This window comes from Pteronotus mesoamericanus, unplaced genomic scaffold (genome assembly GCF_021234165.1).
Source record: "Pteronotus mesoamericanus isolate MK-2021 breed Mesoamerican mustached bat unplaced genomic scaffold, CSHL_Meso_final scaffold_174, whole genome shotgun sequence".
Taxonomy (NCBI): Eukaryota; Metazoa; Chordata; class Mammalia; order Chiroptera; family Mormoopidae; genus Pteronotus; species Pteronotus mesoamericanus.
The window spans coordinates 8,619,807-8,647,662 of record NW_026555309.1 but is presented as its reverse complement, the minus strand read 5'-3'; the positions used below and the strand labels follow the sequence as shown (position 1 = coordinate 8,647,662).

Below are 27,856 nucleotides of genomic sequence, written 5' to 3'. Positions count from 1 at the left end.
TTACATGGTGCCAGTACATGTTACTTCATACCACTTTCTGCCATGGTTTCATTTTAAATACTTCATGATTTTATAAACTTAAGTCAGACATACTTGCATGTTTTTTATTCTTACCATTTTAGATATGGGAGAAAGGACTATAAGTGCAACTGCAGATGGCAACATTGGAACTTTAGAGGATGGTAGTGACAGTGAAAATATTCAAGCAAATGGAATTCCAGGAACACCAATTTCTGTTGCATATACACCATCCTTACCTGACGACAGATTATCTGTCTCTTCCAATGATACTCAGGTATGAATAGGGGTGGGAAAATTCTGTTAATCTTGCACATTTCTAGGTCACCAACATCTTGTGGTGAATGCATCTAATTGATAATGCTGGCTGATTTCACTTGGGGGAGATAAAAACTTGGGGGGTTTTTCCTCATTGATATCAATCAAGGCAGTTTATTGTCTTAATAAATTGAGAGCTAAATTCTCAATTCTGCAGTGTCATGTGTTCACATCTTTCCCACCTTCCTTTGAAATTACTTCTAAAAAGAAAAATTTTTTATCAAATATTCATAGGATAACTCAAGTATCATAGGATGGAAAGAACTTTTAGAAATCTAGAGAACTTTATCTTATTGTTGTTCAGGGCTACAATGAAATCCATACTATGGCAGTTATAGTTCTCTTTATTTTTCCTATCCTATATTTTGCTTTTTCACCCTTATCTTTTTAGATAAGAGAGTTCTACCTTAAGTCATTGTCCCATATATAATGGACAGCTTTCTTGGCCTTGTTGAGTTTCATTAGTTAGTAACTCTTGAACATTGCTTTGAGGATCTCCATTGTCTTATTTTAGCTGCACAAAGTAGATAAGAAACAAAATAGGACAAAAAGATAAGGGGACTGGGTGTAGGCAAAAGAGAATGTAAGGGGGATAAATGGTAATGGAAAAAATTTAAAAAAACAGCCAACATTAGGTAGTGGAAAGCATAGGTAAAGCTATAGATGAAGTGTCTTGTCGGGGCAAGATGTGCTAATATTTGTTTGGGTTGGCCAGGAAGTCTGTTTAGTTTTTTTCCATAAAATAAAAGACATTTTTCATTTTCACCAATAACTTTATTGATTTGGATATTTTGAGTATGTCACCTATCTCTCGCTATTGGCTTCTAGTGGCTAGAGGCCAGGGGTGCTGCTAAACATCTTCCAAATGCATAAGACAGCCCCACAGCAAAGAATTATTTGGCCAAAATGTCGATAGTACCAAGAAACTTTGCAAACCGCTTTTGACGCATTCGATCAGTCACAGCACCTTCTCCATATACTGCACAAATCTTTTTGTGTATCTCAGTTATGTTTTTACCTTTATAGCATAAAGCATAATATGCCAGAAGTGTTGTGTATCTTCCATCCTCAATACTAAAATAGCTGCATAAAAATTGACCAATTTGATTTTTTTAAAAATCCACAGTGATATGAAAGCTGTCACAATGCAATCGAAATTGTTTTGAATGAAGTTAAAGACAACTAAGCACTAATAGATCCGTTGTACGGAAAATACTAAATGAACTTTTTGGCCAACCCAGTAGTGTGAGCTGGGTTTATTTTAAGAGTTTATTTGGCAACTAAGAGAGAATATTTTTAAAAGAATGCATTTTGGTTAGGTGTTAACTGTTGAAAATAGAGATGGAATCTCAGATTAAAGAAAAACTATGTGACAAATTCCTCATCTGGTTTCCCTTCCAATAGAACCCCACTTATTACTGAACTGAATAAAATGTATAAAAGGCTGAAATGATTTTACACTGGCAAATATCTTTATTTATACAGTATGTTAACTTATTTAGGAATCTGGAAATTCTTCAGGACCTTCACCTGGTGCTAAGTTTTCCCACATTTTACAGAAGGATGCCTTTCTAGTATTCAGGTCATTGTGTAAACTGTCAATGAAACCACTGTCAGATGGACCACCAGATCCAAAGTAAGTCATTAGCTGTTCTGCTTGACAAATACAGTTTCAATGCTCAAAATGTACTGTAAGGTAGTCTTTGGATTTTCTCTTGTTCCTCTTGTTCCGTAGAATCCTCAAAAATATATTTTAGGGTTATTTTGTTCTAAAAAATACATTGAAAAAAAAAAAGTGAGTTCCAAAACTGTTAAAGTAGGTACTTCACACTATTTCCCAAAGCATACCAATAGCATTGTAGAATGGTGCCTGGTACATAGTAGATGCTCACTAGATATGGAATGATTGAATGAATTCCTATTCCAATTTTTAAGTAACTTTGGGGCTAATGTATCCCTGTTACATATAGCTTCATGCTAGGCTTCTGAATGCTACTAGTTGATTTATTAAGAGAGAGAAATCTTAGAAGGCATAATATGTATTCATTAAGGTCTTAAAAATGCCCTAAAGTGATACTGTTCCTCCATGGGGAACAGATGTACTTTGCAATAAAAGTTGCTTGTCTGAATCTCATCAAACATAGTAGTTTAAAGTGTAGGAATGTGCCATTTTTGAAAGTCATAAATCATCAAATATTTCATTTCATCTGATTCAAGTGTAACTAATTCCTGTTTGACATTGAGTTTGGGAGCTATTAGAAAGGCATACCTTTCTAATGTTGCAGTCTCATGTGTTATAGCATGATGAGTTGAGGAGAACTTTCTGGAGATAGAAACCTTGAGAAGGCTTGAGTGACTTTCAGAAAGGGATATTGAAATGAGGGAAATGTAAGCAACACTACATTAAAAACCTCTAGAGCATTTCGTCTTGTAAGTGTAAACTAAGAAGAAAGATTAGAGATGGTTAAAATAAAAACTTAATTTTCTACAGTTTTATTTTACTTTGTCACATTGTACTGAATCATTGGGAAAGAACTTCTAGGCCCAGAAGCCTAAAATTCTAAAATCTCTTTAGGCCCAAATCCTGAGAGTCAGAAACATGATTTACTGGTTTTTCTGTAATTTGGAAAATAGGAACTCTATGGAGAAAGGATTAAGTTTGTTCAGATTGCAGTATAAACTTGATTATATCCTATATATTTTATAAGAATGTATTTTAAAATTTCTCAGTTTTTTAATTCTCATTATGATGGATAATGTAACTTTCTTACTCAAAAATTGGCAATTTTGACATTCTGAATTGATGAAGACCTACTTTAAGGATGATGTAACATAAGAATTCGGTGTTATTGTTGAAAACCATTTTTGCCATGATTTAAAAATGTTGTTAACCTTAAAAGCCTCAGATGTTTTCTCAAATTAAGTATAAAAAAAATGTATTTGAAAAAATACTAGAAACAGAAAACAAGGAAATGTTTAAAATGCCAAGAATGAAAAGAAGACAAAAAAATATATACAAATTTTGAGGACTACTGTGTCGGGGAGGGTGTTCATTTAGCCCTGAAAAAAGAGTAATCTAGTTTTGGAGAGCAGCTTTTATGAGGAATAATATCAATTAATTATCCTTCTATTTAGTGGGATTAAACAAATATTAGGAAATATTGTTTGTACATTAAAAAAGACCTGTTTGACCATCAGGTTCATTAAACATTGGAATTGAATACTGAATACTCAGTATTGAAAGAGATCACATTTTCACCCCCTAGAAACTTCTTTTTCCAAAAGAGAATATATGGTTTTCTAGCTTGAATGATTTTTTGCCAAAATTAATGAGCTTTTATATTTACAAAATTTTCTTTTTGCCTTCGCTTCTGTCTATACTTTGTTGGTTTGCTAAGATGATGATCTTAGTGCTGTTTTAAGTTAAATTATAATTGAAACTATGCCATGAAAAACCACAGACATGAAATTTCCAGCCTCTCTTGTCTATCAAAAGTATATGCCATTGACTGGGGGAGGAGGAGAAGTTAGAGGGCGGAGGGATAGAGCAAAAAGGAAAAAGGACTCATGGACATGGACGACAGTGCAGTGATTGCTGGGGGGAGAGGGGTATAAAGGGACTAAATGGTGATGGGAAAAGAGACAATGATTATTTTTTTTAAGTATATGCTGTTGTGTCAGGACAGTCATTGCTTTATTAATTAATGCCTTATACATAGTAGATATTTAGTAAATGCTTAGATGAGTGTATGAATAAATCCATTACTTTTTTTGAGCACATACCATATACAAGGCATTCTTGTATTTGTCTTGAACATGTTAGATGTTCAGGATACAAAAGGAAAACATTCTGATAATAAGAAGTCATGTTTACAAGCTACAGGTTTTAATTACTATTAGAATTGAGCAAAAAGTGTGATGAGCTAGACTAGGAAGTAGTAGTAGGGTGTAAACCTTGGAAGGCTTCTATATGAATGGGGGATAACTTGGCCCATTCCATATTTTCATGTAGCTGTTCAGAGTTTTACCTCCAGCTGTTTCTAACTTGATTTATATGAGCATTTCCTAAAAATAATACTCTCTATGCTGTGCATATTCTTAGCTTCAGAGGCATAGCCATCTTAGAAACATGACTGTGTCATAATGAATAATATTATTGGTTCCAGTTTTGTTTCAAATACAGTAATTTTTTTTGTGATTCCTGTGTACATAAAATTAAATATTCTTTATTACAGTTTCTTAGCGTTTTAAAGATTTGCCTGACACTTGTAACCATGAACTTTGTTTTTCCTTTTTTTTAATCATTTTTTTATTGTTAATTCTATACATTTGTCCCAGTGTTTTTCCGTTTGCCCTCCTCTGCCCATCCCTCCCCCCACTCCCACAGTCAATTCCTACACTGTTCATGTAACCATGAAATTTTTTAAGGTAGAAATCAGGAGCAGTTAAGTTTACTATATGCTATAAATGTGACTGAGTATAGCATTCAAAATGAAAAATGAAAAGCGCTAGTTGCTAGAGCATTTTAGTGTATCCTGAATTTGAAAAGTTGCCTGGGATAGATCACCCTGGTTTGTTGGGCTTAAGAGGTCAGTTTCAACGAGAGAAAAATTGTATTTGTGAAATCTGGTGATTAAAATTCCAAATCATGATCAGAAGTATGACATAGTATATTGATCAGAAAAAAATTTATGTTTAGGTTGAAATGGGCTTTTTAGTTTTTCACTGTGAAAATATTTAGGGTGGGTAAGCAATTAAAGGCTATAAATGTTCTAAAAGCTTCTTTGTATATATTTCAAAAAAAAAAAAAAGTTAAATGGTTCCTGAAAAACTAACCTTGAAGTTGTGCTATAACTTGTTAATGCAACCAAAACTTACTAGGATTTTTGAGTAGCATAACTGGGAACTAAGTAGATCTGACCTATTATACACTAAGTATGACACCATAGAAGTTCATAATGGTTTCTAGAAAGTGAACTATGCTTTTGAAAGAAAGGAGCAAGGCATGAATCTTGAAGTATTTTTTTGTTGCTGTTCAAAGGAACAGTATGTCGATATTAAAAATGTGTGAATGTTTGTGTCCCCCTTTTAAAAGTTTGTGAATTTTGTGGTATGAGAGAACATCAGTGGAACTACCCATTATTAGTGTTTAAGCTTGTTCATGTACTGTACTTTTTCACTCGCAGGGGTACCCAACCTTTTGGTGTCTCTGGGCCCCACTGGAAGAAGAAGAATTGTCTTGGGCCATACATTAAATACACTGTGACACGTAATCACACACACAAAAAAATCTCATAATGTTTTAAGTCAATTTACAATCTTATGTTGGAGGCATTCATAGCCATCCTGGGACATGTGCGGCCTGCAGCCTGCAGGCTGCTGGTTGGATGCCCCTGTATGTGCAGTTTTCAGTTTTCCTCCATTTAAGTTTGTGAAGTTTTATGGTACCAGGAAATAGCTCAGAAACAACCTGTTATTACCATAATGCTAAACTTGTCCATATACTGTGCCTTCTTTTTTACATTTTAGGTCTCATGAGTTACGATCCAAGATTCTTTCATTGCAGTTACTTCTGTCCATTCTGCAGAATGCAGGACCTGTTTTCAGGACAAATGAGATGTTTATTAATGCTATTAAGCAGTATCTGTGTGTTGCACTCTCGAAAAATGGAGTCTCATCTGTTCCAGAGGTTTTTGAGCTTTCTCTTTCCATATTTCTTACTTTGCTGTCAAACTTCAAGACGCATCTGAAGATGCAAATTGAGGTATGTTCTTCATTTAGGCATTGTTGCACTTCAATTTGTTTCATGTTAAGTCACATTATTAATACACTGTAAAGTTTTTAAGAATGTGAATATCTACTTCTTTTTTTATTCACTCATTCAATTATCAATAGCTGTGAAGCACTGAGTACTAAATAAGCACTGAGAATTAAGATACAGCCCCTGCCTTCAAGGAATTTATACCAGTTTAATGAATGATTCTACTTGTCTTGAATTAACTTGGTCCTCATAATAACTTTGTCATTGTGTATAGAGTATGTAACAGTGGTTTTGGTTATATTAAAAGAAAACTCAAAATTGAGGAGGGAGCGCGGTCTCTGGATCTGAGGGTCCCTGTTTGGACGCCAGCTGAGGCAGAGGGTGGACTCTGTCCTGGAGAGTACATTCCGGGTTGTCTGGGTGGGGAAAGAAATAAAATAAGTCATCCCAGACACTTATCTCTAGGTCTGCTAGGGAAAGGGGTGGCACTTCCCTCTAGTGGCTTTTATTGAGAACCCTATGCTCAGGGATATGGATGCAAAACTCATCAATCAATGTCAAAAGGCTATGTTTACAAATAACAATTGAGGGAACACAAGAGATTTGCCTCAGGTTGGGGTCTGTGAATAATGTAAATTTCCTTCCCAGCAAAAGCCAGTTATCATAGCTTTTCAGGGAGGAACAAAACACGCTTCAATGAACTTACTTCTAGGCCCGATTCTACCCTAGTCCCCCGGTCCCCAACCTCCTGATCCAGTCTAGGGCTGTACCTGCCTTTAGTATTGTTTCAAGCCTGAGCCAGGCGGGAGCCGCCAAGAATAAGGAGACTTCTTTCAGATAGAATGAGGACCCTGGCCATGTCAAAGCTGAGGAGTGAGGGTTTTTTTCCTCTTCTCCCTGTCCCCCAAGTCCTTCCCTGATGCCCATGTGGCTGTGCCTCTCATAGGTTGCCTCTGCCATTGAGGGGTCTTACCTGTCATTGACTAACCAGCCATCCTCCGGGGCTAAGCAGAGTGATGAAAGGGAGGCAGAGGTGGGGACAGGTTTTGTCTCCAGTGGCCTATTTCCCCAAGGCCTCCTTGCTCAGCTTCAGCCTTGGGGCCCTCTCGCCTGTTGGCGAGGTTACAGTCCCTGAAACCAGGTGGGACGGTTCCCAACACAAAATATATACTTTGTATACATGATTTTAAGCCATTTAAGTTTTTGGCACTTTAAAGGTGTGACCAAGAAGGATTATTTTTTTGTGTTGTTTATATTTTAGGACATTTGAAATTTTAATTTTTGCTTTATATATATTTTCTAATGTATATATTATATTCCTAAAGATCTTTAGAAATAGAATAACTGTCATGTGGTTCTAAAATATTTCCAGAGACTTAACAAAAGTAATTAGGGACTCTTCCAATCATGTCTGCATGTATACTGTAGGTGTAGCCATTCTGAGTCTTTTGTTTTCACCTTCAATTAATTCAGTATTTTAAAACAGTACTTTGTGTTTTGCTGACTTAATGGATACCTTTTCCAGCTTGTCATTTAAATACTGTTTTGGTTGGGACATTGTATATTTTAGAAATACTCACTTTCATGCTGGTCACTTCTCAGCTTCATGTAATGTTTGGTATTATATACAAGTTACATTATAATTTTTATTAATTTTATATTTAATCCTAACTCAAGACTAATAATTTATTAGCTCATAGAAAAGGATAAATTGTTATTTTCCCAGAGCTTTGAGATGGTTAAGATAATCATATCTTCGATTAATGTTCTATTGTATCTACCCAAATTCATGGAGAACATTTGTATGGGAATGAGACAAAATAAGGCTTTAGTGTTTAGTGTTTAAAAGCTTTTCAATTTAGACCATATTTTTGGACAGGAAACAATTTCTGGCCCGTATATGGTATCAAATTTTATAAGTTTGCCATGTCTGTTAAAATAATGAAGGGCATTTAACTAACAACAGTTGCTGTTTTTACACAGATTTTTCTTATCTTCAGGAACTAAAAGTAAAAGAGACTTTTTAAAAAAACTTTTGGAACTTTTGTTTCTGTAACCAGCTAAAAGTCTCTCATTTGATGATGAGATATTTAAACTGCCACCAGAGAATTTTGGAAGACTGCATATAGTTACATAATTTTGGACACTTGAGACGCTATTTCATTAAGTACTATTTAGTAGACTGTATGAAATATAAATTCTTAAATGATTTTTGTGGTTCCTTAAGTTGGAATTACTATTTTTGTAGAGTAAATTTGATACACAAAAATTTTGTAAGCACAAATTTAGCAGGAAATACTTCCAAGAAATTTCCTGTCTGCTCATAGATGGTAGATTCTTATTGCAAATGGTTGTAGTAATGTTTTTGAAAAGAGATCAGGTTTATTATTTTACCCTGCATTCTCCCTTTGGGGGAGATTATGAGGGTAAAACAAAGTAACTGTAGATATGCTTTTGAAAATACTGAACATTCAAATGCAAGCTCAGCTATGTTGCAGTTGGAGAAAACCCAACATCTGAAAACCTAAATTTGCAAAACAAAATTGAGATTGTTGTTAAATAAACATTCATCTTCTGATAATATTCACCTCAGTTTCTATAATGTATTTTTCCATGGGCGTTAACTTACATGTCTATTTCTCAAAATACAGTTTTAAATAGTCACAATTACTAACTACTAGAATTTAGGTGTCTGCTGGATACTGCACAACTGCTTAGAACTTGCAGTCAAATTGTATAATGCCACCCTTATTTCCTATTTTTCATTGACTTTTATTCAGTTCCTGCTGCTTATCACAGCAACCACCAAAACTCAGGTTTGCAAAAATGATTATGTTATTGAAAGGAATGTGTCTTGTGATTTAACTTATCTAATGGTGATGCTGAACAATTTTGTGAGGAATCCAACAGATGTATTTCTCTGACTTTTACCTTTAAAATTCTCATGATACCCCCCTGAGTTTGCTGTAGCATTCTGGGGCATCTCGGTGAAGCTTTTGGGAACTGTGGCCATGAATATTTATTGAATGCCTACTGTATGCCACACAGGGTGGACACAGTGCTTGTCAAGAAAGACCTGACTCTTATCCTCTTAAAACTTACACAGTCGTGCAGGAAATATTGACATTAAGCAATGTGTACTAGAAATGTGTTGAGTTTTGTGAAAAGCACATTAAAGGAAACCTCATCTAATTTGGGGAAAGAAGTTGTACAGTGTTGTATCATACATTGTAAAATGAATTTCTAGGTTCATAATACATGTGTTCTATAAATGTTAATACAGTATGTTGTTTCTGGTTTGTTCTTTTTTCAGTCTTCCCCTCTTAAATCACAGTCACTTTTCCAAAGTAAATTTGAATCTGAACATTCTTAGCTCTTGAATTGAAATTTATTTTTTTAGGTTAAGTAAGTCCTTTGTGGTTGACATTATTTGGTATAAAAGAATAGTGAGGAATAGTTTGTAGTTTTCAGACAACAGAGATTTTCATTTGTGTGAGTAATGATAAAAATATATGAGAATTAGATAATTAGGTCCTTTTTATTATATGGGTTACACCACCAGTTATTTTTAAATCTAGGAACAATTAGACTTTCCCAGTACTATAATGTCTGAAAAATAGGGGGTGGGTCAAAAGTACGTTTACAGTTGTTCATATGGAAAATAATACAGTAATTAATCAATGATACAAAAATAAACTCTTGTGTTTTGCATACTCTCAACTGTATACTTGCTTTTGCCCCACCCGGTATAACAGATGAACAGAATATAGTTTATGCTCTCTGGGGTGTTAAAAATGAATTATGAGTTATACTAGTTTTGTAAATGTTCAAAAAATTATTCAGAGGAGCTCCAAATCTTTGTAGATTTCTTTTGTAGGTGTTTGTGTGATAGCAAACAAATTAATGTGAAGTGCAATGCTCCTACTGCTAGTGCTAGTTTAAGTCACCTGCCCAAGTTAATTTAGTCCTGTTTCAGAGATGGACTCAAAAGGAGTTAAATTTCAGAGAAAGTTGGGTCCTAATCTGTGTTCTGCACCTTTGGGATATTTAAAAAATGATCATATTTATGAATTGTAAACATATTTTAATAGCCATTTTCTCCTAATCACAGGTGTTCTTTAAAGAAATTTTCCTATACATTTTGGAAACTTCGACCAGCTCATTTGACCACAAGTGGATGGTTATTCAGACCTTAACAAGGATTTGTGCAGGTATTTGAAATTATCTATATTATCTCTTGTAGTGAGGTATTTAAAAGGTTAAATATACACTATATGCCCTTTGTTAATTAATATACTGTATTGTTACAGATGCTCAGAGTGTAGTGGATATTTATGTAAACTATGACTGTGATTTAAACGCAGCAAATATATTTGAAAGACTAGTAAATGATCTTTCAAAAATTGCTCAAGGAAGGGGCAGTCAAGAACTTGGTATGAGTAATGTTCAGGTAAGAACTTTGAAAACATTTTCAAATTTAAACTTTGCCAAGGAAGTGCTGTGTGTCTTGTTTAAAAGATCTTGTTTTTACTCTTATTCTTTGTAGGAATTGAGCCTAAGGAAAAAAGGTTTAGAATGCTTAGTGTCAATTTTGAAGTGCATGGTTGAATGGAGTAAGGATCAGTATGTGAATCCCAACTCACAGACAACTCTTGGTAAGGTAACATTTTGAGTATAATTCTTCATCATTTTAAGTAAATGATACTGTTGTAATAGTTGCAGATGCCATTAAGCTAGTTTCATGATGTCTTTATTCATTTAGCTGATGAAGAAGCATTGTCTATAAGTTAAATAATGAGCTTTAAAATGATGAACTTCTCAACCTAGTTACCCTAGTTACCAGACTTTTTTTTCCTAAACCTTCCTAGAAGTATTTTGAATAGCATATAAAAGTGATTGATGCATATTAATGCAACTTTGTTATAGTTATAGAAGAAATATATGTAAGTCAGTATGTTTTAAGAAGATGGGATTTTTCATGCATGTTTGACATTTATCCTTACTCATAGAAAATCTCATAGCTTCAGGGCTACCTGGTGGTACTTTAGTCAAGAGTCCCTTGAAGGAAAACTGGTAGTCATTAGCTGAGAGCAGAAACCCAATGGACACTCAGCACTATGACTGCAAAAGGAACTTTTTTTAATGGTATAAATTGTAAATGTATTAATGGCATCTAATATTTTACTTGTACTAAACAAATATTAAGCAACAATGAAATCTCCTGAATTTGGTAATTTTTCTTTTACCTTTACATTTTTTTCTTTGACAGAATAATTTACTGTATCAGTTTTTCTACTTACAGGTCAGGAAAAACCCTCAGAGCAAGAGACAAACGAAATCAAACACCCTGAGACAATAAACAGATATGGAAGTTTAAATTCCCTAGAGTCAACATCATCTTCAGGAATAGGCAGCTACAGTACACAGATGTCTGGCACCGATAATCCAGAACAATTTGAAGTCCTAAAGCAACAAAAAGAAATAATAGAACAAGGGATAGATTTGTGAGTGTCTCATTTTTAAGAGAAATGTTCTTGAATATTCCTCTATCTGTACTGTGCCACCATTGCCCTGGGATCTTCTGTATCTTTGGATTATGTTTTTTCCCTTCCAGTGAGTAAAACAGAGCAAAATTCTTCTGACTTCTAATGCTCCTAAATGAGTTCCCCTTACTCATTTCATCTAGCCCAAACTGATTCCATAATGTATATTAAATTAATTTTGTACCACATTTTATGTGCTGTTTTGTTGCATCTCTGCAGTTTTGTGTGGTTTATTTAGTTCAGTTATAAAAGTCCCCATTACATTTTCTAAACTGGTGACTCAAAAAAAATTAAAGTATGGAACTTCTAATAACTAGTGTTGCTCCTTTATAGATTTTACATTTTCTCTACTGGGGTACAAATGTGCCTCTTTTGTTTGTTATTGATCCATTGTTACTGATTTCATTTTTGTATGTTGATAAGATGGTAACATCCCTTTCCAGCTTGGCTTTCTACCAGAACCTGAGCAGTGACATCAGTTTTCTCACTAAACTGTGTGATATCAGCCTGCTACTAGAAAATTCCTGTATCAATGCTACAGTCTACTTTCCCTCCTTGTGGAGGCACTATAAGGAAAAATGGACTTGTTGGCCTTTCTCCATGAATCTATCTATTGTAAACTGTAGTTGGCCTACTCCTTCTGCTGTAAAGTATTTCTTCCTGAATCTTAAGCAGAGCCTTTTGATTAATGTCTTTTTTCATTGTATATGTATTTTTTTGAAAATTGACAAGATGTAAACGTATTCCATGTCATAAAATTATAAAATCTCACAAAACTACCTCAAGAAGTTGCCATTAATACTTCATTCTAATTTTTCAGTCATTATTTACAAAGTGGCATGTGTTCCAGATATTATGCAAGGTCCTGGAATGAATGATGAATGAAACAGCCCTTGCTTATCTGGGCCCCAGGTCTAATAGTGTAAACAGATACTTGTACTGAAATTCTGCTGGTCACTCAGCAAACACATACTTAGTACTTGGGACTAAGTGCCAGGAAACATGGAGACACCAGTCCTTGTGTCCAAGATTACAGTCTAAATCTGGGCAAAGCACTTTTTTTAAAAATGGTACTGGGTAAAGTCCATAGTAGAGTGTTGTACGAAGTACTGCCATGGGATGATAACTCTATGTGAAGTACTCAGAAGTAAGAGGGGGTCATCACAGGGCTTTAAAGTGGAGGTCTCCGTAGCCTCCAGCCCTCCTTCTAACCGCTAGGCTTGCTTTCTACTTCAGACTTCCTTGAGGATGCTGTCACTCAGGACACTCTTTCACAGCTCTTCCTTCCATGGCACTGCTCTGCCCTGTCCCTTTTTCCAATTTGATTGTGCCATCTCAGTCTTGGTATGAGCTGTTTATCTCCAACATACATCTTAGCACTCGCGGGGTTCTGTCCTTCAGCCTTTTTCGTACTTTATAACTTCTCCTAGATGATCATGTTCTTTTTCATGATCTCAGCTACTGTCTATTTACTAACATCTTACTACTCCCAATTGTTATTTTTAACTTAAATACCTCCACTGAAGTTCGGGCTCACATCTCTAATTACCTGTTGGACCTCTCTACTGAATATTGCATAGCTTCTTACACTCAGCATGTCCATAGTCAAATTTATCAGTCTCCATTCTCTCTACAATCAACTCACCAATACTCCTACCAAAAACAAAAGACAAACAGAAAACCCAGTTGTTACTCTATTTCTTATTGAGACTATTAACCCCAGCATGTTACTAAATTTATAAACTAGAATCCTGGGGTCACCTTAGATTCCTCCCTTGGGTCTGTCACTAAATCCTGTTGATTCTTCCTGAGTATCTCTTCAATTTATTCTCATCTCTCCCTCTCCCACAGTTATCCTCTTAAGTCAAAACATCATTTCTTGCCTTGACTAGTATAATTTAATTGGTTTACCCTTATCTGGTCTTACTTGTCCCCTAGTCTTTTCTCACTCTTACGTACTCTTTCTGAATGAAAGTCTTACTACTGTTTCTCTCCTCTCTTGCTCTTAAGGCCACAGTTTGGATCTGCCAAACTCTAAGCTTCATTACCTGCCACTTCTGTATCTCACTCACCTCAGTGCTCCACCAATGCAGAGCTATGTATAATAATATGCTGTTTAATGCTTCTGTGTATTAGTATGACCTTTTTCACTCTGTCTAGGATGTTTTACTGTTTATAAGAGATGTAATCGCTCTTCAAAGTTCAGCTCCATAGTCACCTTCCCCTGGAAATAAATCATGACCACTTCTGTAAATTAGTCACTTTCTCTTTGATGCTGCCTTCTTACCTTTATTTGTTGTGTTTTTAGTGTAGTTTTTTAAAAATCATATTTCTTTAAAATGAGAGCTTCTAAAGAGCAAAAATTGTTCATCTCGGTGAAAAAATGTTTGATTTAATTTTTGTATGTGGTAATAGTTGAATTAGGACTTCACTGGGGAATCATTAGGATAGAACAGAGAAGGACATTTCAGACAGATAATGACAAAGAAAAGGGAGAACATTTGAGTACTGTTGTTAAACAATGGCAGGGCCAGGGTTAGGGGGTGTGTAGTAGCAGGAGATTAAAGCATATAGTTGTCCCCAGACTGCAGAAGGCCTTATTCTCCATGTAAAGGAGTTTTTGTCTTGTTGCTCCTGGCATTGGTATACTATTGAAGGATTTCAAGCAGGGGAGCAGCAGCATCAGATTTCTGTGTTGGAAAGATGACTTGCCAGCAGCCTGAAGGATGGATTAGAAACATGAACAAAACAAGAGAGGCCATTTAAGAATGCTTGCACCCAGGTGGCAGGAAATGAAGTACTAAAGTAATTTTTGGTACAATAAAAGTAGAAAGTAAATCAGTTGGAAAGAAAGAGGTGACATTTGAACTAGATCTCTAAGCATAAAGGAGAGTTCCTCAGTGCGCAGGTGAAGGGCATGCAGAGGAAATGGGCTGCAAATGCTAAGCATTTAGGGAAATGAGACAGGGATATGTGGAAGTAGATGGGAGAGGGGATGAGAAATTAACTGGAACCATATTGTGAAAGGTTTTTTGTGGTGGTCTAATTATTTTGGATTTTATTTTGAAAACATCAAGTATCTAGCCCTGGTCAATGTGGCTCAGTTGGCCCGAACGTTGTTCTGTAACCGAAAGGTTGCGGGTTCAGTTCCTCATCAGGGCACATATCTAGGTTGCAGGTTATGACCCAGTCAGGGAGAGTACGATTTTCGTAGTGTGCGTAGGGAAGCAACCTCTCAATGCTTTTCTCTCACATCTGTGTTTCTTTCCTGTTCTCTCTCTCTGAAAGCAATGAAAAGGTGTCCTCTGGTGAGGATTTAAAAAAAAAAAATCAAGTATCTAGAGGTTTTTTAAATAAAGGAAATAATGCTGTCAGATTATAGTTAAAACAGTCACCAGAATTCAAGTTCTATACTTTAAAAGCAGGGAATTTAGAATTAATAGGTGTATGTAAAATAAGCCATCATTACTAGAGCATTGAGAATATGTATATTAAAAGTATAAGAGAGTTAAAGTATTCATATCGTTATTCAAAGTTCATCTACTATATAACATTTTCTCACATAGTCTGAAAATGATCTGTATGAGTGATAAAGATGCCCTTTCATTTGAGACTTTTCTTCTAAAAAGAAAAATAAACTTTGCATAGTATAATATTTTATACTTTAATACATTGACTATGTTAAGTGAGTTTCTATTTTCTAAGTGCTTTTAGAAAATTTACTAATATCTTTTCAGGAAATATAAATGGTTTTCAATTTCTAATGTTTCTATTAACTTTAACATCATCTAGATTTAATAAGAAACCAAAGAGAGGAATACAGTACCTCCAAGAACAAGGGATGCTTGGCACTACACCTGAAGATATCGCCCAATTCTTACATCAAGAGGAAAGATTAGACTCTGTAAGAGTACCATTTTAGTTCATTTTAACCTTCTCTATAAAATTCCTTTTTAAGTTAATAATGCTATATAGTATCCCCTTTAAAATGACTTAAGTGTGTAAGTTAAAGAATAACCTTAGGTATTCTTAATTTTGCTTTTTAATTTTTTTAACTCAAAAATATCCGGGTTTTTTCTTACAAGCACATTCAGTGTGTTTAACTTTTAGCTTTATGTTTAAAATAGTTAAGCCTATAGTAAAAAACTGTGGATCTTACAGATTTTCTGCTTTTTAAATGGCTGTATGGCAAATATAACTTTCCATTAGGATATCAATTTCTGTCATTTGTTCTTTAGACTCAAGTGGGTGAGTTCCTGGGAGATAATGATAAATTTAACAAAGAAGTCATGTATGCATATGTGGACCAACATGACTTTTCAGGAAAGGACTTTGTCTCAGCTCTTCGCATGTTTCTAGAAGGATTCCGTCTTCCAGGGGAAGCTCAGAAAATTGATCGATTGATGGAAAAATTTGCTGCAAGATACCTAGAATGCAACCAAGGGTAAGCAAGATTCAAATTCAAGTACTCATTGGTTGCCAACTATGTCCAAGACACTTTGCTAGGGAACATCAGGAGATTCATAGTCTTCTGCCCCCAGGAAGCTCAGATTGACTGTGACCTGTAGGTAATAAGATAGTTCCATTGGGAAAAAAAAAAATTGTCATTTGAGCTACAATATAAATCCTCATAAAGAAAATTAAAAATACTTTGGGTTTGTGGTGACTAACTTAAATGAAACTTTAAAACAGTAAGTTTATAACATGATACATTTATTTTTCCAGACAAACCCTTTTTGCTAGTGCAGACACTGCCTATGTTTTGGCTTACTCAATTATCATGCTGACCACAGATCTTCACAGTCCACAGGTATGTTTTCCTCGAAGCCAGTTTTATAATAAATAGTACAAATTAAAAAAGTTCTTTTGAATTTAATAAATCATAGTTAAAATTTTAATCTTATTTAATTAAATACCCCAATTTGGTAATTGGTTTAACTTGGTGTAGTATACATATTACAAACACAGTTTCTGGCAGTAATTGTAATTAGACTTTTAGACAGCTGTAAAAGAAATTTCTATTGGTCTTTCTTGTGATTAACAGCTATATAAAGCTTAAAGTAAATTTCAGTCTAAGAGTATAGTTTTTCTGCCTATACTGACTGCAACATGAAAAATACTATATAAACCTTTTTTTTTTTTTTTTTTTACATTTCAAATTTAAACCTTAGAGTGATTAGCATAGTGATCCTTCCTGTGCTATCACCCAGCTTCCACAGTTACCAATTTATGGCCAATTTTTTTCCATTTATATACCCCTCTCCCTCACAGGTCACTTTGAAACAGATCCCAGGTATCTCATAATTTCATCTATAGTTATTCTTATATAGCTTTGAAAGAGAAATCTATTTAAACATAACCCCAATACCATTACACAGAAAATTAATAATTTTAAAATCAGCTGTCTGGGAAGTGTTCAAATTTCATTTTCCTCATAAAATTTATAATTCCTTCTCAGATATTAAGGAATATTACCTGATTTTTTTATTTCCACTAGCAAAACCGTTATTTTAAACATTTTAGGTATTTTATACTTAGTTTCCAAAAACATGCTTTGGTATCCTTGAGGAAAATATCTTTAAAATAAATTTACCTATTTGCAAAGATTTCTTAGGACTTCTTAGAGATAGGCAGCATATGGTATTTATTATTCTTAGGATGTGAAATAAACTATATACTTATTATTAATCTGAAATGTATTGGCAAAATTAAAACTTGTTCAGTTTGATATTAAATTTTGCAATATAGGGATTTTTTGTGTGTTTATTTTGAGATGTTTAAAGCAAGCTTGATAAGGGAAGTATGTACTGAATATGTATGATGGGAGGATTACATACAGAGTTGTTCCCAGTTTTAAACACCAGAATTCAACAACTGTGCATTTTCCAAGGACTACTTGATTTTATATAGACGTTTTAAAAAAAAATAGGAGTTTACTTATTGTCATATTAACTGACTTACAACATATTAAATGTAGTAAAAGCGGCTCACTTTCAGGATTTTCATTGTCTAGCATAATATTTTTTATGGGTTTATAAGCTCCTACATTGAATATCTTTCTATCAGAGTTTTCTGGCTGGTTTTTCAGTCTAAACCAAAAGTAGAATTATGTTTTATACTACTTCCCTTTGTCTTTATAATGTTGTATTTTTAAAGAATTTGGTTATGAATTTGGTTAATGAATTATCAGTGTTAGGTGCATCTGTGTCATATTTTCCTATATATACACGTATATTCTTGTATAAGTTGTTTTGAAGAAATATTAAAACTTCCTTTAATGTCTTTTCATAGCATCCAGATTGTTAAAAGTTTCTGAACATGTATTAGCTAGGGAGCATTATCTTGAGAACAGTGTTCTATCCTGATGGTACTAGTGTCTGTAGGACCTGTGCCTGGATTCCCAGCCTGACAGTGGTAGCTTATTATCGTGTGATTCCCTGTCAGATGCTGGCTGGCCTCAGGTGCTGATGCATGGTTTGTAGCTCTAGAGCAGCTTGAGAATTCCTATGAAGCTAAGTGGCTGAGTAGAAAATGAACCCATAATTATAACCCCATGTGATATATGCTTCAGGGACCATACAAACTAATAAATGACATCATTTTTAAGAACACTTTATTTATTTTAATCCTCACATGAGAATATGTTTATTGGTTTTAGAGAAAGAGGAAAGGGAGGGAGAAAGAGAGAGAAACATTGATAGGAGAGAGAAACATCCATATGAGAAAGAAACATCGATAAGTTGCCTCCTGTATGCACCCCAACTGAAGATCAAACCCAAAACCTATGTATGTGCCCTAACTGGGAATCGAACCCACAGCCTTTTGGTGCACAGGATGACGTTCCAACCAACCAAACCACCCAGACAGGGCTAAAGAACACTTTAAAAGAATCCTCCTCATTCTTAGTTGCTTTCAAAGTTAAAATACAGGTGAATTTTAGCAAATTATTCATGTTTCTTTTTAACCTAGAATATTTATAGTTAACTACCTTTTATATGTAGTCAAATCAATGAATTTTTTTAAAATTTGAGGTATATTTAGAACACAATTTTTTTTTTATCTTCTTCTTTAGTAACAACTGGCTTCATGTGCATAGTAGAGCAAGGTGAATTAGTATATGCCAGGATGGGTCTTTTCTACATTGCTGTCATTTTTTATGAGTTTTTTTTTGTCTTAGTGTATGTTCTGTTGAGTATTTTTCACTTCTTGTCCTCAAAGTATTTTTAAATTCTCTTATATGAATATTTAAATTCTTAAAATACTAGTGAATTTTTATGTTAATTTTTAGGAATTGTAATGGCTTTTCATTTCTAGGTTAAAAATAAAATGACAAAGGAACAGTACATTAAGATGAATAGAGGTATCAATGACAGTAAAGACCTTCCTGAAGAATATTTATCTGCCATCTACAATGAAATAGCTGGAAAAAAGATATCAATGAAAGAAACAAAAGAACTAACAATCCCTACAAAATCAAGTAAACAAAGTAAGCATTCAAATCAATCAAATCCTGATTGTTTAGGACAAAAAAACAGGGGTTCTTAAAAGAGTGTTTCCCTTGGGTTAGAGTATCAGTTAGTCTAATGAGAAGTATTATAAAGCATTTGCTGATATGATTGTGTTTTTTTCTCACATGCTGAAGAAAGTTAGTTCTGACCAATGATTAATGGAAAATGCTACATAATATGCATGGATTAGCCTGTGTTTAATATGTACTTGCCCATTAGCAGTTCATCTTGGCACAGATTTGGAGGTCAGAGAGAGATGGTTGAGCAACCCCAATAGTCAGACTTCAAATCTTAGTTTCTGTTTCTGCCTCCTTATCATCTACAAGCAACAACATATTTATATGAGGGTATCTCTTCATATATCATTATAGATTATATATCAGTATAGATAAACAGAAGTTGGAAGTAGGGGTGATTAAGGGGGATGGGGAAGGCTTAGGATTGTGGGGTAGCTTGTGGAATAGGAAATCACTACTTCAGATGCACTGCAAATTGTATCACTGTAGAGTTCCTAGATCTAACCAGCATTAGTAGCCGGCTGTGGGCCTGGCTCCATTGTAGACTTTCTATACATGTAGACAATGGTGATTAAATTAGATTTTGAATCTGACTAGAGGAATGAGGCCAAGGGTCATGGCTTAAGAATATGACAGTAATATGGAATGAAGGACCCTTCCTTTCTGAGCACTTCCACTTGGAAATGAACTCTCAGGCTTTACTTAACAAATTACAGTAGCAAAATTCTGTTGACAGGAGACAAGCAAAAAAGCCTATGTGTTGTATGTATTTCTAGAAGCTGCTAAAGAATTATGAGAGTTGGGGGCTAAGGAGATGATATTAAAAGGAAGAGTGGAGCATAACTGGCCTTACCTTTTGGAATAATACAGGAAATGATCCTAAAGAATTTTAGTAAGTTCTCCCTCATTTTTATAGATGAGGAAACTGAAGTGCAGAGGTTAGGAAACTTAGACTTATAGAATCTATGTGCCGAGTGTAATGTAAAAACTTCTATTAACTCTCTACACCTAAAACCCAAACGGTAGCAAAGCTAGATGCTATACTAGGCATCCTTGACTTTTACTGCAGTCTAGTACCAAAGAACAGTTTACTTGGGAGTGTTAATTTCAGTTCTTTTGCTTGTAACATTAAATATATTGATGAAGAGTTCACTTTTACACCTAAGTAGATGCCAGTTCTCTGATGAGTTTTTGTTCTCATTCCTATATTATTACATCTTCATATACCTCTTTCTCTGGCCTATTTTGTTATGTAGTGGTAATAAATCAAAGAGAAACTGGATATGGGAAGGAAGTGGTGGTAGTCTTAGATACTAAAATTATCCTACAGTGTCAGGGCCACTGTTTTCTTGTTAACTCACATGATGCCTTTCTAGCAAGTCGTACTAAGATGCTATTTCTTCCTATTTCTTTTATCATTCCAGTTTTTTGTTGTTTCCCTAATACTTTCATTGTGACTGATTTGTACCTACTCTGTTCCCTCTTCATAGGTTTTCCACTTTTCCCTGACTCCCTAGTTCAGAATTTTTTTATTTTTCATTTTTGGAGTGAAAATCATATGATATAAAATTAACCATTTTGAAGTGAACCGTTAAGTGGCATTTGGTACATTCATAATGTTGTGCAACCACCACCTCAATCAGGATCTGGAATATTTCATCACCCCAAAATAAAATCCTATTTCCATTAAGCAGTTTCTCTAGGTTTCCTCCCCTTCCCACCCCTCAGCCACTGGCTATTCCAGTTTGCCTTCTATTCCTATGGACTTACCTACTCTAGATATTTCATACAAATGAAATCATACATTATGTGACCATTCATGTCTGACTTCTTAGGCCTATTTTTAATTAGTGTTAATTGGTGATGTTTATTATTTTATAGCAAACCATCAAAATAACACTTTTAAATGTTTTCTAGTTTAAATGCTAATGGAGTTTGTTGCTTCAGATGTAGCCAGTGAAAAACAAAGAAGACTTCTGTATAACCTAGAAATGGAACAGATGGCTAAGACAGCTAAAGCACTCATGGAAGCCGTGAGCCACGTTCAAGCACCTTTTACAAGTGCAACACATTTGGAGCATGTGAGACCCATGTTTAAGGTAAGAGTTAGTAGTAACTTCTGGATGTAGTATACATTTATATATAACTTTGTTCAGCATATTTTTCAGTTAAGGAACTATAGTGACATAGCCCATTAGTGTAGACCTGGAAACAAAAGCCATGTTATTTAGAACATGACAAGTACAAATTTTTTTCTTAAAAAGAATGGCAAAAGGTATGCACTATTAGCAATTAATAGGTGTGTGATCTTAAGAATAGAAAGATTTCAGAGAATGATCATTAATCCTTCTGGTTTTCTCTAAATGAGTTCTATTTAAACTTTCGGAGTTATCTAAAATTCCAAAGGATCTTGACCCCCTTGCTTTCTTTCAGTGCTTTTGGCACAGTAACTAATAGGAGGCTTTTGAGTCTGCCTCGAGCCCAGAAAGTAGAGTAAGGAATAGCAGAGAGCGTTATTTATGTTTATAGATTGATCTACTGAGAATGACACTGGTTCTTTAAAATTTGATTTCTCATTCCTTTTCCATTTCCTGCTTTTTTCTGTCCTTTCTCCAAATTCAAGAATGAGTAAGCAGTGTAGCATAAGGATTGTAGGGACGTGGAGAAGAGTCTGGTTGTTTGAGAAGGGAAAATGGGGGAGGCATATTCCAGTTTGTGAGAAAGTGTGGTACGATGGTCAGTGGAGGCTACAGATCGCAATTGAAGCTCTAATGCAGACAGACATTCGCTATGAAATGTATGGGTGGTAAAGGTAACTATAAGATTTCTGTGTTCCTCTTAGCTATAGAATTTTAAAATCATTTCTACCCCAACTTCAGAAACTGTGTGAGAATGATATTTCCAAAAGTTGATAGAAAATTATAGGATGGGAGGAGGTTTAAGGAGGTAATGTTAGAAGGAATAGTGGAGTGTAACTTGCCTTGTCATTTGGAATAATACAGAAAATGATGTTGAAATATAAAAAACACTTTTTCTTTATTATGAAATAAATTTTATAAAACAGCTTTCTGCTTTGTTTTGAATCTTATATGCTTATTTTGTTTTGCTTTTTAAATGTTTTTAGTAAGGGGCAGGGGGATAAAAAGAATAGGAAACAAGCTGTAATTCGGCAGTCAGAAAAAAACGTACTAATATGATAATATACTACTTTTTCTTTTAAACAATTGTGATCATACTATGTATAGAATTTTTGTATCTTGCTGTTTCTCACTTAAGTATTCCCCATATCATTAAAAATTCATCAATGGCTTTTATGATCTGGATTAGGTATAGTTTATTTAAATATACTGTAAGCATTGCCATTATTCTCTTCAAACACGCTCGTTTCTCGCTCTTGTTACTGTAGCATCCTCCTAATGTGTCCTTTTGTCTACTTTTGTGCTCCTCTAATCCATTTACAGAGTGATCTTTTTTTTAAAAAAATGCAGTGTCATCTTCTTTAAGGCCCTTGACTGACTTTGCATGATACTATGATGAAACTAACACACCTAGAGGGTCTATAGACCTTGTGGGTTCTGGCTTCGCCTGCCTTTCCAAACTGATTGTAAGAATTCTTCTGTCTCTTACTGTGCTGCAGTCCCCTGGCATTCTTTAGATTCTATAATGTCTTAAATTATTCTTTCTTTAGAGCATTCTTACAAGCTGTGTCCTGTGTCTAGAATGCTCTTTTCTCCTTTTCTTGAGGAGCTTTCCACTTTAAAATGTTACCTTCTCAGAGTTCTGCCCTGACCCCTGTAATTCAAAGTAGGTCCCTTTTCATGACATACTATTCTTTTCTTCATTGTATTTATAATAATTTGTATTTATACATTTATTTATTTTAATATATATATTAACATATGTATCTAGTATATCTCTTTACTTGACTTTAAGCTTTATGAGTCAAGGGAGTATATCTGCTCTGGTCACCTTTCCCAATATCTAGCACAATTGCTGGCTTGGAATAAGTGCTCAGTAAATAAGCATTGACTGGGAAAAGGAATATATGGGAGATTTCTAGAATGGGTTATACTATGAGGGATATAAACATTACCAGGCATCTTTCTACATGTTGCCAAACTGTAATCTGTGAAGGTTTTATACAGTTAATGAGTGGGCAATTTATTTTCACTGTCCCCTGGATATTATTTGGTGTGATTTGATTGGAGAAATAATTGTCTTTAATTTCTAATGGCGTTAAACACTTTTTCACTGGCTTATGGACCATTTATACTTCTCGTATAAAATATTATACAGGGTTTCAAGTAGATGTGCTGTTTCTTAACTTAGAATGTATAACTTACTATTTTTATGTATTATTTTGTATTTTAAAAGTTCTGCACTTCATATGCTGCCCACAGCATCTCTCTGCTGTGATAGCTCAGATATTAAACAGGAAAAAATGGGAGATTCAGAGGGATTAAGTAAGTGGCAGAGCTAAGCCTGTAAGTTGGGTACTGTGGTTTATGCTCCTTTGGTAGGGATTATGTACTTTTACTTCTAAACTTTCTGGTGTTACAAGGAAAGCTTTGTGTTTTTCTTTGCAGTGCTAAAAACTTTTTAGATATTTTAATCATTTCAGTTGTCATTTCTATAGCACACTCTTGTAAACATTTTTTCATCTGTATGGCTTTATGGTTATATAGTTCTGCTTCATGATTACTTATTAAAAGCAAATGCTCTCACATCAGACATGTCAAGGTTATACACACATGCATGCACTAATATATGCATATGTTTTGATATTAGGATTTTCAGTAATCAGAAAGTGGCTCTTTTTTGTTGTTGTTGTTGTTGTTGTTTTCCATTACAGTTTCTCTAGGTATTTGGTGTTTTTTTAAAAAACTTTATTTATTTAGTTTTGGAGAGAGGGAAAGGGAAGGAAAGAGAGAGGGAGAGAAACATTGATGTGTGAGAGAACATCAATCAGTTACCTCTCACACATGCCCCAGCAGGGGACCTGGCACGCAATCCAGGCATGTTCCCTGACCTGAAATAAAAAACCAGCAACCTTTTGCTTTGCGGGATGACTCCCAACCAACTGAGCCACACCAGTCAGGGCTAGGTATTCAGTTTTCATAGTAAAAGTTAGTGTCTGTTGGCTTTCACTATCTGTAATGAAGAAATATTTTATTGAACTTTATTTTTAAAGTATTGCCAACTAAGAATGAGAGATATCACCAATGTCTCATTGTAAAATACTTGTCTAAAATAGTAGTAGTAGTAGTAGTAGTAGTAGTAGTAGTAGCGGCTAAGTGATGTCCAGGGAGCAGCCTTAAAGTACAGAAAATAATATGATTGTTGCAAGTAGAAAATGGCTAAAGGATTTTCTTGGAAGGAAAACATCCATGATATTGCAAGGGACAAAGCTTGTAGAGAAAATGAGTTCTCAAGTCAAGAGTAAAACTAATATTTATGAATATTGAATATCCTATTTTTTATTAATGTGAATAATTTATAAATGCTTAAAATATGCCTAGGGCCTTCTACTGAATTTATAATCTTGTTCTTACATTTATTTAAGCCCAAGCTGTACTACACAGTTTTTTCCTTTCCTCTAAGAAAGCTTTTCAAATAGCTATGCTGATAAACTCATTGAGTGGTGTTTTGTTTTTTTTTTTTCAGGACTTCCTCAAATCATTTATTGTCTTGAGAAAGCCTTGAGAAATATTAATGTTGTCTTATCATAATTTTTAGTTAGTACTTGATGTCCATGATATGTTTTAAATTTTAATTTTCCTAGTTGGCTTGGACACCTTTTCTGGCTGCATTCAGTGTGGGTCTACAAGACTGTGATGATACAGAAGTAGCCTCTCTTTGCCTGGAAGGTATAAGATGTGCAATCAGAATTGCATGCATTTTCAGCATTCAGGTAACAAAGAATTTTGCCTTTGTAGCCAGTCTGGAAACGTAAATTACTTATGCCATTACTATAGTTTAAATTAGTTTGTATGTCTGACTTACGAGAAGGACTAAAGTTTATGATGCAGTTTAAGTGAATCTTAATGTTAAAGTTTCTGAGAAACTATGACAAACAGGGTAGTTCCATACTAATGTGTCTAAAATTCATCATAATAAGTTTAGTTTGCAGGTTTTTTACAAGACTTTAAATTTCTTCATGTTAATTCATATATCTTATTTAAATATGTTGCAAGTTTTATACAGGGTGGGGCAAAAGTAGGGTTACAGTTGTTTGTATGGAAACTAATACAAGTATAAATAAAAATATGAAAATAAATTGTGTTTCACGTACTCACAACTGTAAACCTATTTTTACCCCACCCTGTAGTTGTGTATATCACATAACCCTAAGAACCAAGTTATCTTTAAGAGAACCAAGTATGTAGTGCATAATTTTCATGAAAACAGCCTCTTCTAGTAATTTATGTGCTTTGTATGATAATTTAGCCAAAGTTTGCTTTCTTTTTTTAAAACCCATTTCACATTTGATCATGAATGTTAGGATTAAAAAGCACAGCCTTGCTATGGTAAAAAAGAGCAAATTTATAAATCAGTTTTCTGTACTTGAAACAGAAGTACTCAATGAATGTTTTTTACTACATGAATGTATTTGTTATTAATAAAATCTCAGTTTGATACCTTCCAATTTGGTTTTTAGAAAAATCCATTATTTTCTGCTTCATTTATCTTAGAATTTAAAAAACTTTTTAAAGGTATGTAACTCATGACTTGCCAGTTAAAAATTTACTACACAAGTGAATAGTTTGTCGTTTGGGGTTAAGGATCACTCTGTTGTGTTTACAGCCATGTAAAGTATACTTTTCTCTTTTTTATAGCTGGAAAGAGATGCGTATGTGCAGGCACTAGCAAGATTTACCTTACTTACAGTGAGTTCTGGTATTACCGAAATGAAGCAGAAGAACATTGACACAATTAAAACACTTATCACAGTGGCTCATACAGATGGAAATTATTTAGGAAATTCATGGCATGAGGTATAAGCACTTTCTTTATTTTCAACTTTCAATTTGGTTTATAAAATCAGCTAATTCTAAAAGTTCTATCACTGACATGTTGTGTTTGGGGAGAAAATTAGTACATTCAGGATAAGTACATTTAGCTTTTTGTAATGATTTATAATATAGCCTATGTTTAAATCATTGCTGCATACATTTAAATATTTTTGCAAGCATTTTTAACATGGAATTAATTTTTTTTCTTTTTTTAAAATTAAGATTCTGAAGTGCATCAGTCAGTTGGAGCTTGCACAGCTTATAGGAACTGGAGTGAAACCTCGATACATTTCTGGAACAGTGAGAGGCAGAGAAGGATCTCTTACTGGAACAAAAGATCAGGCTCCTGATGAGTTTGTGGGTCTGGGGCTGGGTGAGCATTTTAAAAATTATTTTTATGAAGTATCAAAAATTGTTTTAACTTGCTCAGTATAAGTAACTTTATTTTAGCAATGAAATGTATTTGGAGGGATATGATAAAATGCCCTGTGGCTAACATTATGAGGAAAAGCAAGATGACTCTAGAGAATTAAGTCTTTTTTGCCTGGAATAGTTTGCAACATTAAATGACCCTTAGTCTTAATCTCAGAGTTGGAAGTATAAGAAAGGTACAGTTTAAAGTTATCTGCTCTTAAGAATAAGTAGATAACTTAAAGGAGCGAAGGCTTGTTTAAGATGATAAATAGTTGGGGCAGCTGGAGAAAGCATTCACATTCAGATTTTTTAAAGGTACTGTGCAGACCTAACTAAACTCTTTGGCCAGTGTGGAAACTTTTCCACGGTTCCCCATGTGGTCAATCTGGCCAGAAACTTCCAGATTTAACCCAACAGAACAAAGGAAAAGAGCAAAAGTGGATACAGAAGAACCAAAAACAATGCATTTTTGTTCATAAATGGAAAAAGCTCCATCAAGAAGGAGCAAAGTTAAGGCTGTCTTTGACTTATTTGGACTTCCTTTGACTTTGAACACTATGCTTCTGGGTTTGAATTCTATATATTTCTTTACAGTGTACAAAGAACTTTAATTCTTTGAGATTTGGTTTCCTCTTTTGCAAACTAATGGTAATATCTACTTATAGAGTTGTTAGGATTAAATAAGAGTATATATAAATGGACTTAGTACAATGGCTAATATATTAATGTTTCTGGATTATTCTCTAGTCTTCTTCCCCACCCTACTTGAACCAAGAAATCTAGACACATGACTTAGAGAGCAAGAAGGAATACACTTGAGATCTAGAAGTATTTACTCCTTTCAGGAGAAGGGAGTTTATAGAAAGATAGGCACATTATGGATCTGGAAATAAAAATTTGAGGCTTCCAAGCCCCTCAAGCAATCAGCCACAGTCTTTCACCTCTCTACCATGCTTTATCTAGGCTTTCTTTTATGTCATCTACTTCTCTTTTTGGCCTGCCCCATTCTCCATTCCTGACTGATCATTTTGAATCTACATTCAAGATGGAGCCAGTCTGTTAACTTGGCCCATGTTGGGCAGAGCCCTCCCTTCAGGCCATCTGATCGGTTAACCCAACGTAGCAGATGTTCATCCCTATACACCTGTGCCCTGTCACCCACTCAGACAACAAACAGATGCTTTCTTCAGCAGGATGCTGTAGTCAGAATTTAAGCTAGAAGAGGATGTGGAACGTTCAGGTTGCTTTAGTCTGTATATTCAAC

At 34.5% G+C, this 27,856-nt stretch overlaps 1 protein-coding gene across 1 annotated transcript in view; it reads left to right on the top strand.

Moving 5' to 3' along the window:
• Nucleotides 1–27,856, top strand: part of ARFGEF1 (ADP ribosylation factor guanine nucleotide exchange factor 1) — a 104,345-nt gene that overhangs the window by 44,654 nt on the left and 31,835 nt on the right. Inside the window, exons 8-22 of the mRNA XM_054590231.1 lie at nucleotides 123–295; nucleotides 1,839–1,972; nucleotides 5,866–6,100; nucleotides 10,209–10,308; nucleotides 10,408–10,547; nucleotides 10,644–10,752; nucleotides 11,400–11,601; nucleotides 15,433–15,544; nucleotides 15,879–16,084; nucleotides 16,366–16,450; nucleotides 18,955–19,126; nucleotides 21,113–21,264; nucleotides 24,948–25,076; nucleotides 26,002–26,160; nucleotides 26,401–26,551. Coding sequence (XP_054446206.1) covers nucleotides 123–295; nucleotides 1,839–1,972; nucleotides 5,866–6,100; nucleotides 10,209–10,308; nucleotides 10,408–10,547; nucleotides 10,644–10,752; nucleotides 11,400–11,601; nucleotides 15,433–15,544; nucleotides 15,879–16,084; nucleotides 16,366–16,450; nucleotides 18,955–19,126; nucleotides 21,113–21,264; nucleotides 24,948–25,076; nucleotides 26,002–26,160; nucleotides 26,401–26,551 — 2,259 coding nt within the window. The remainder of the gene's footprint in view (nucleotides 1–122; nucleotides 296–1,838; nucleotides 1,973–5,865; nucleotides 6,101–10,208; nucleotides 10,309–10,407; nucleotides 10,548–10,643; nucleotides 10,753–11,399; nucleotides 11,602–15,432; nucleotides 15,545–15,878; nucleotides 16,085–16,365; nucleotides 16,451–18,954; nucleotides 19,127–21,112; nucleotides 21,265–24,947; nucleotides 25,077–26,001; nucleotides 26,161–26,400; nucleotides 26,552–27,856) is intronic.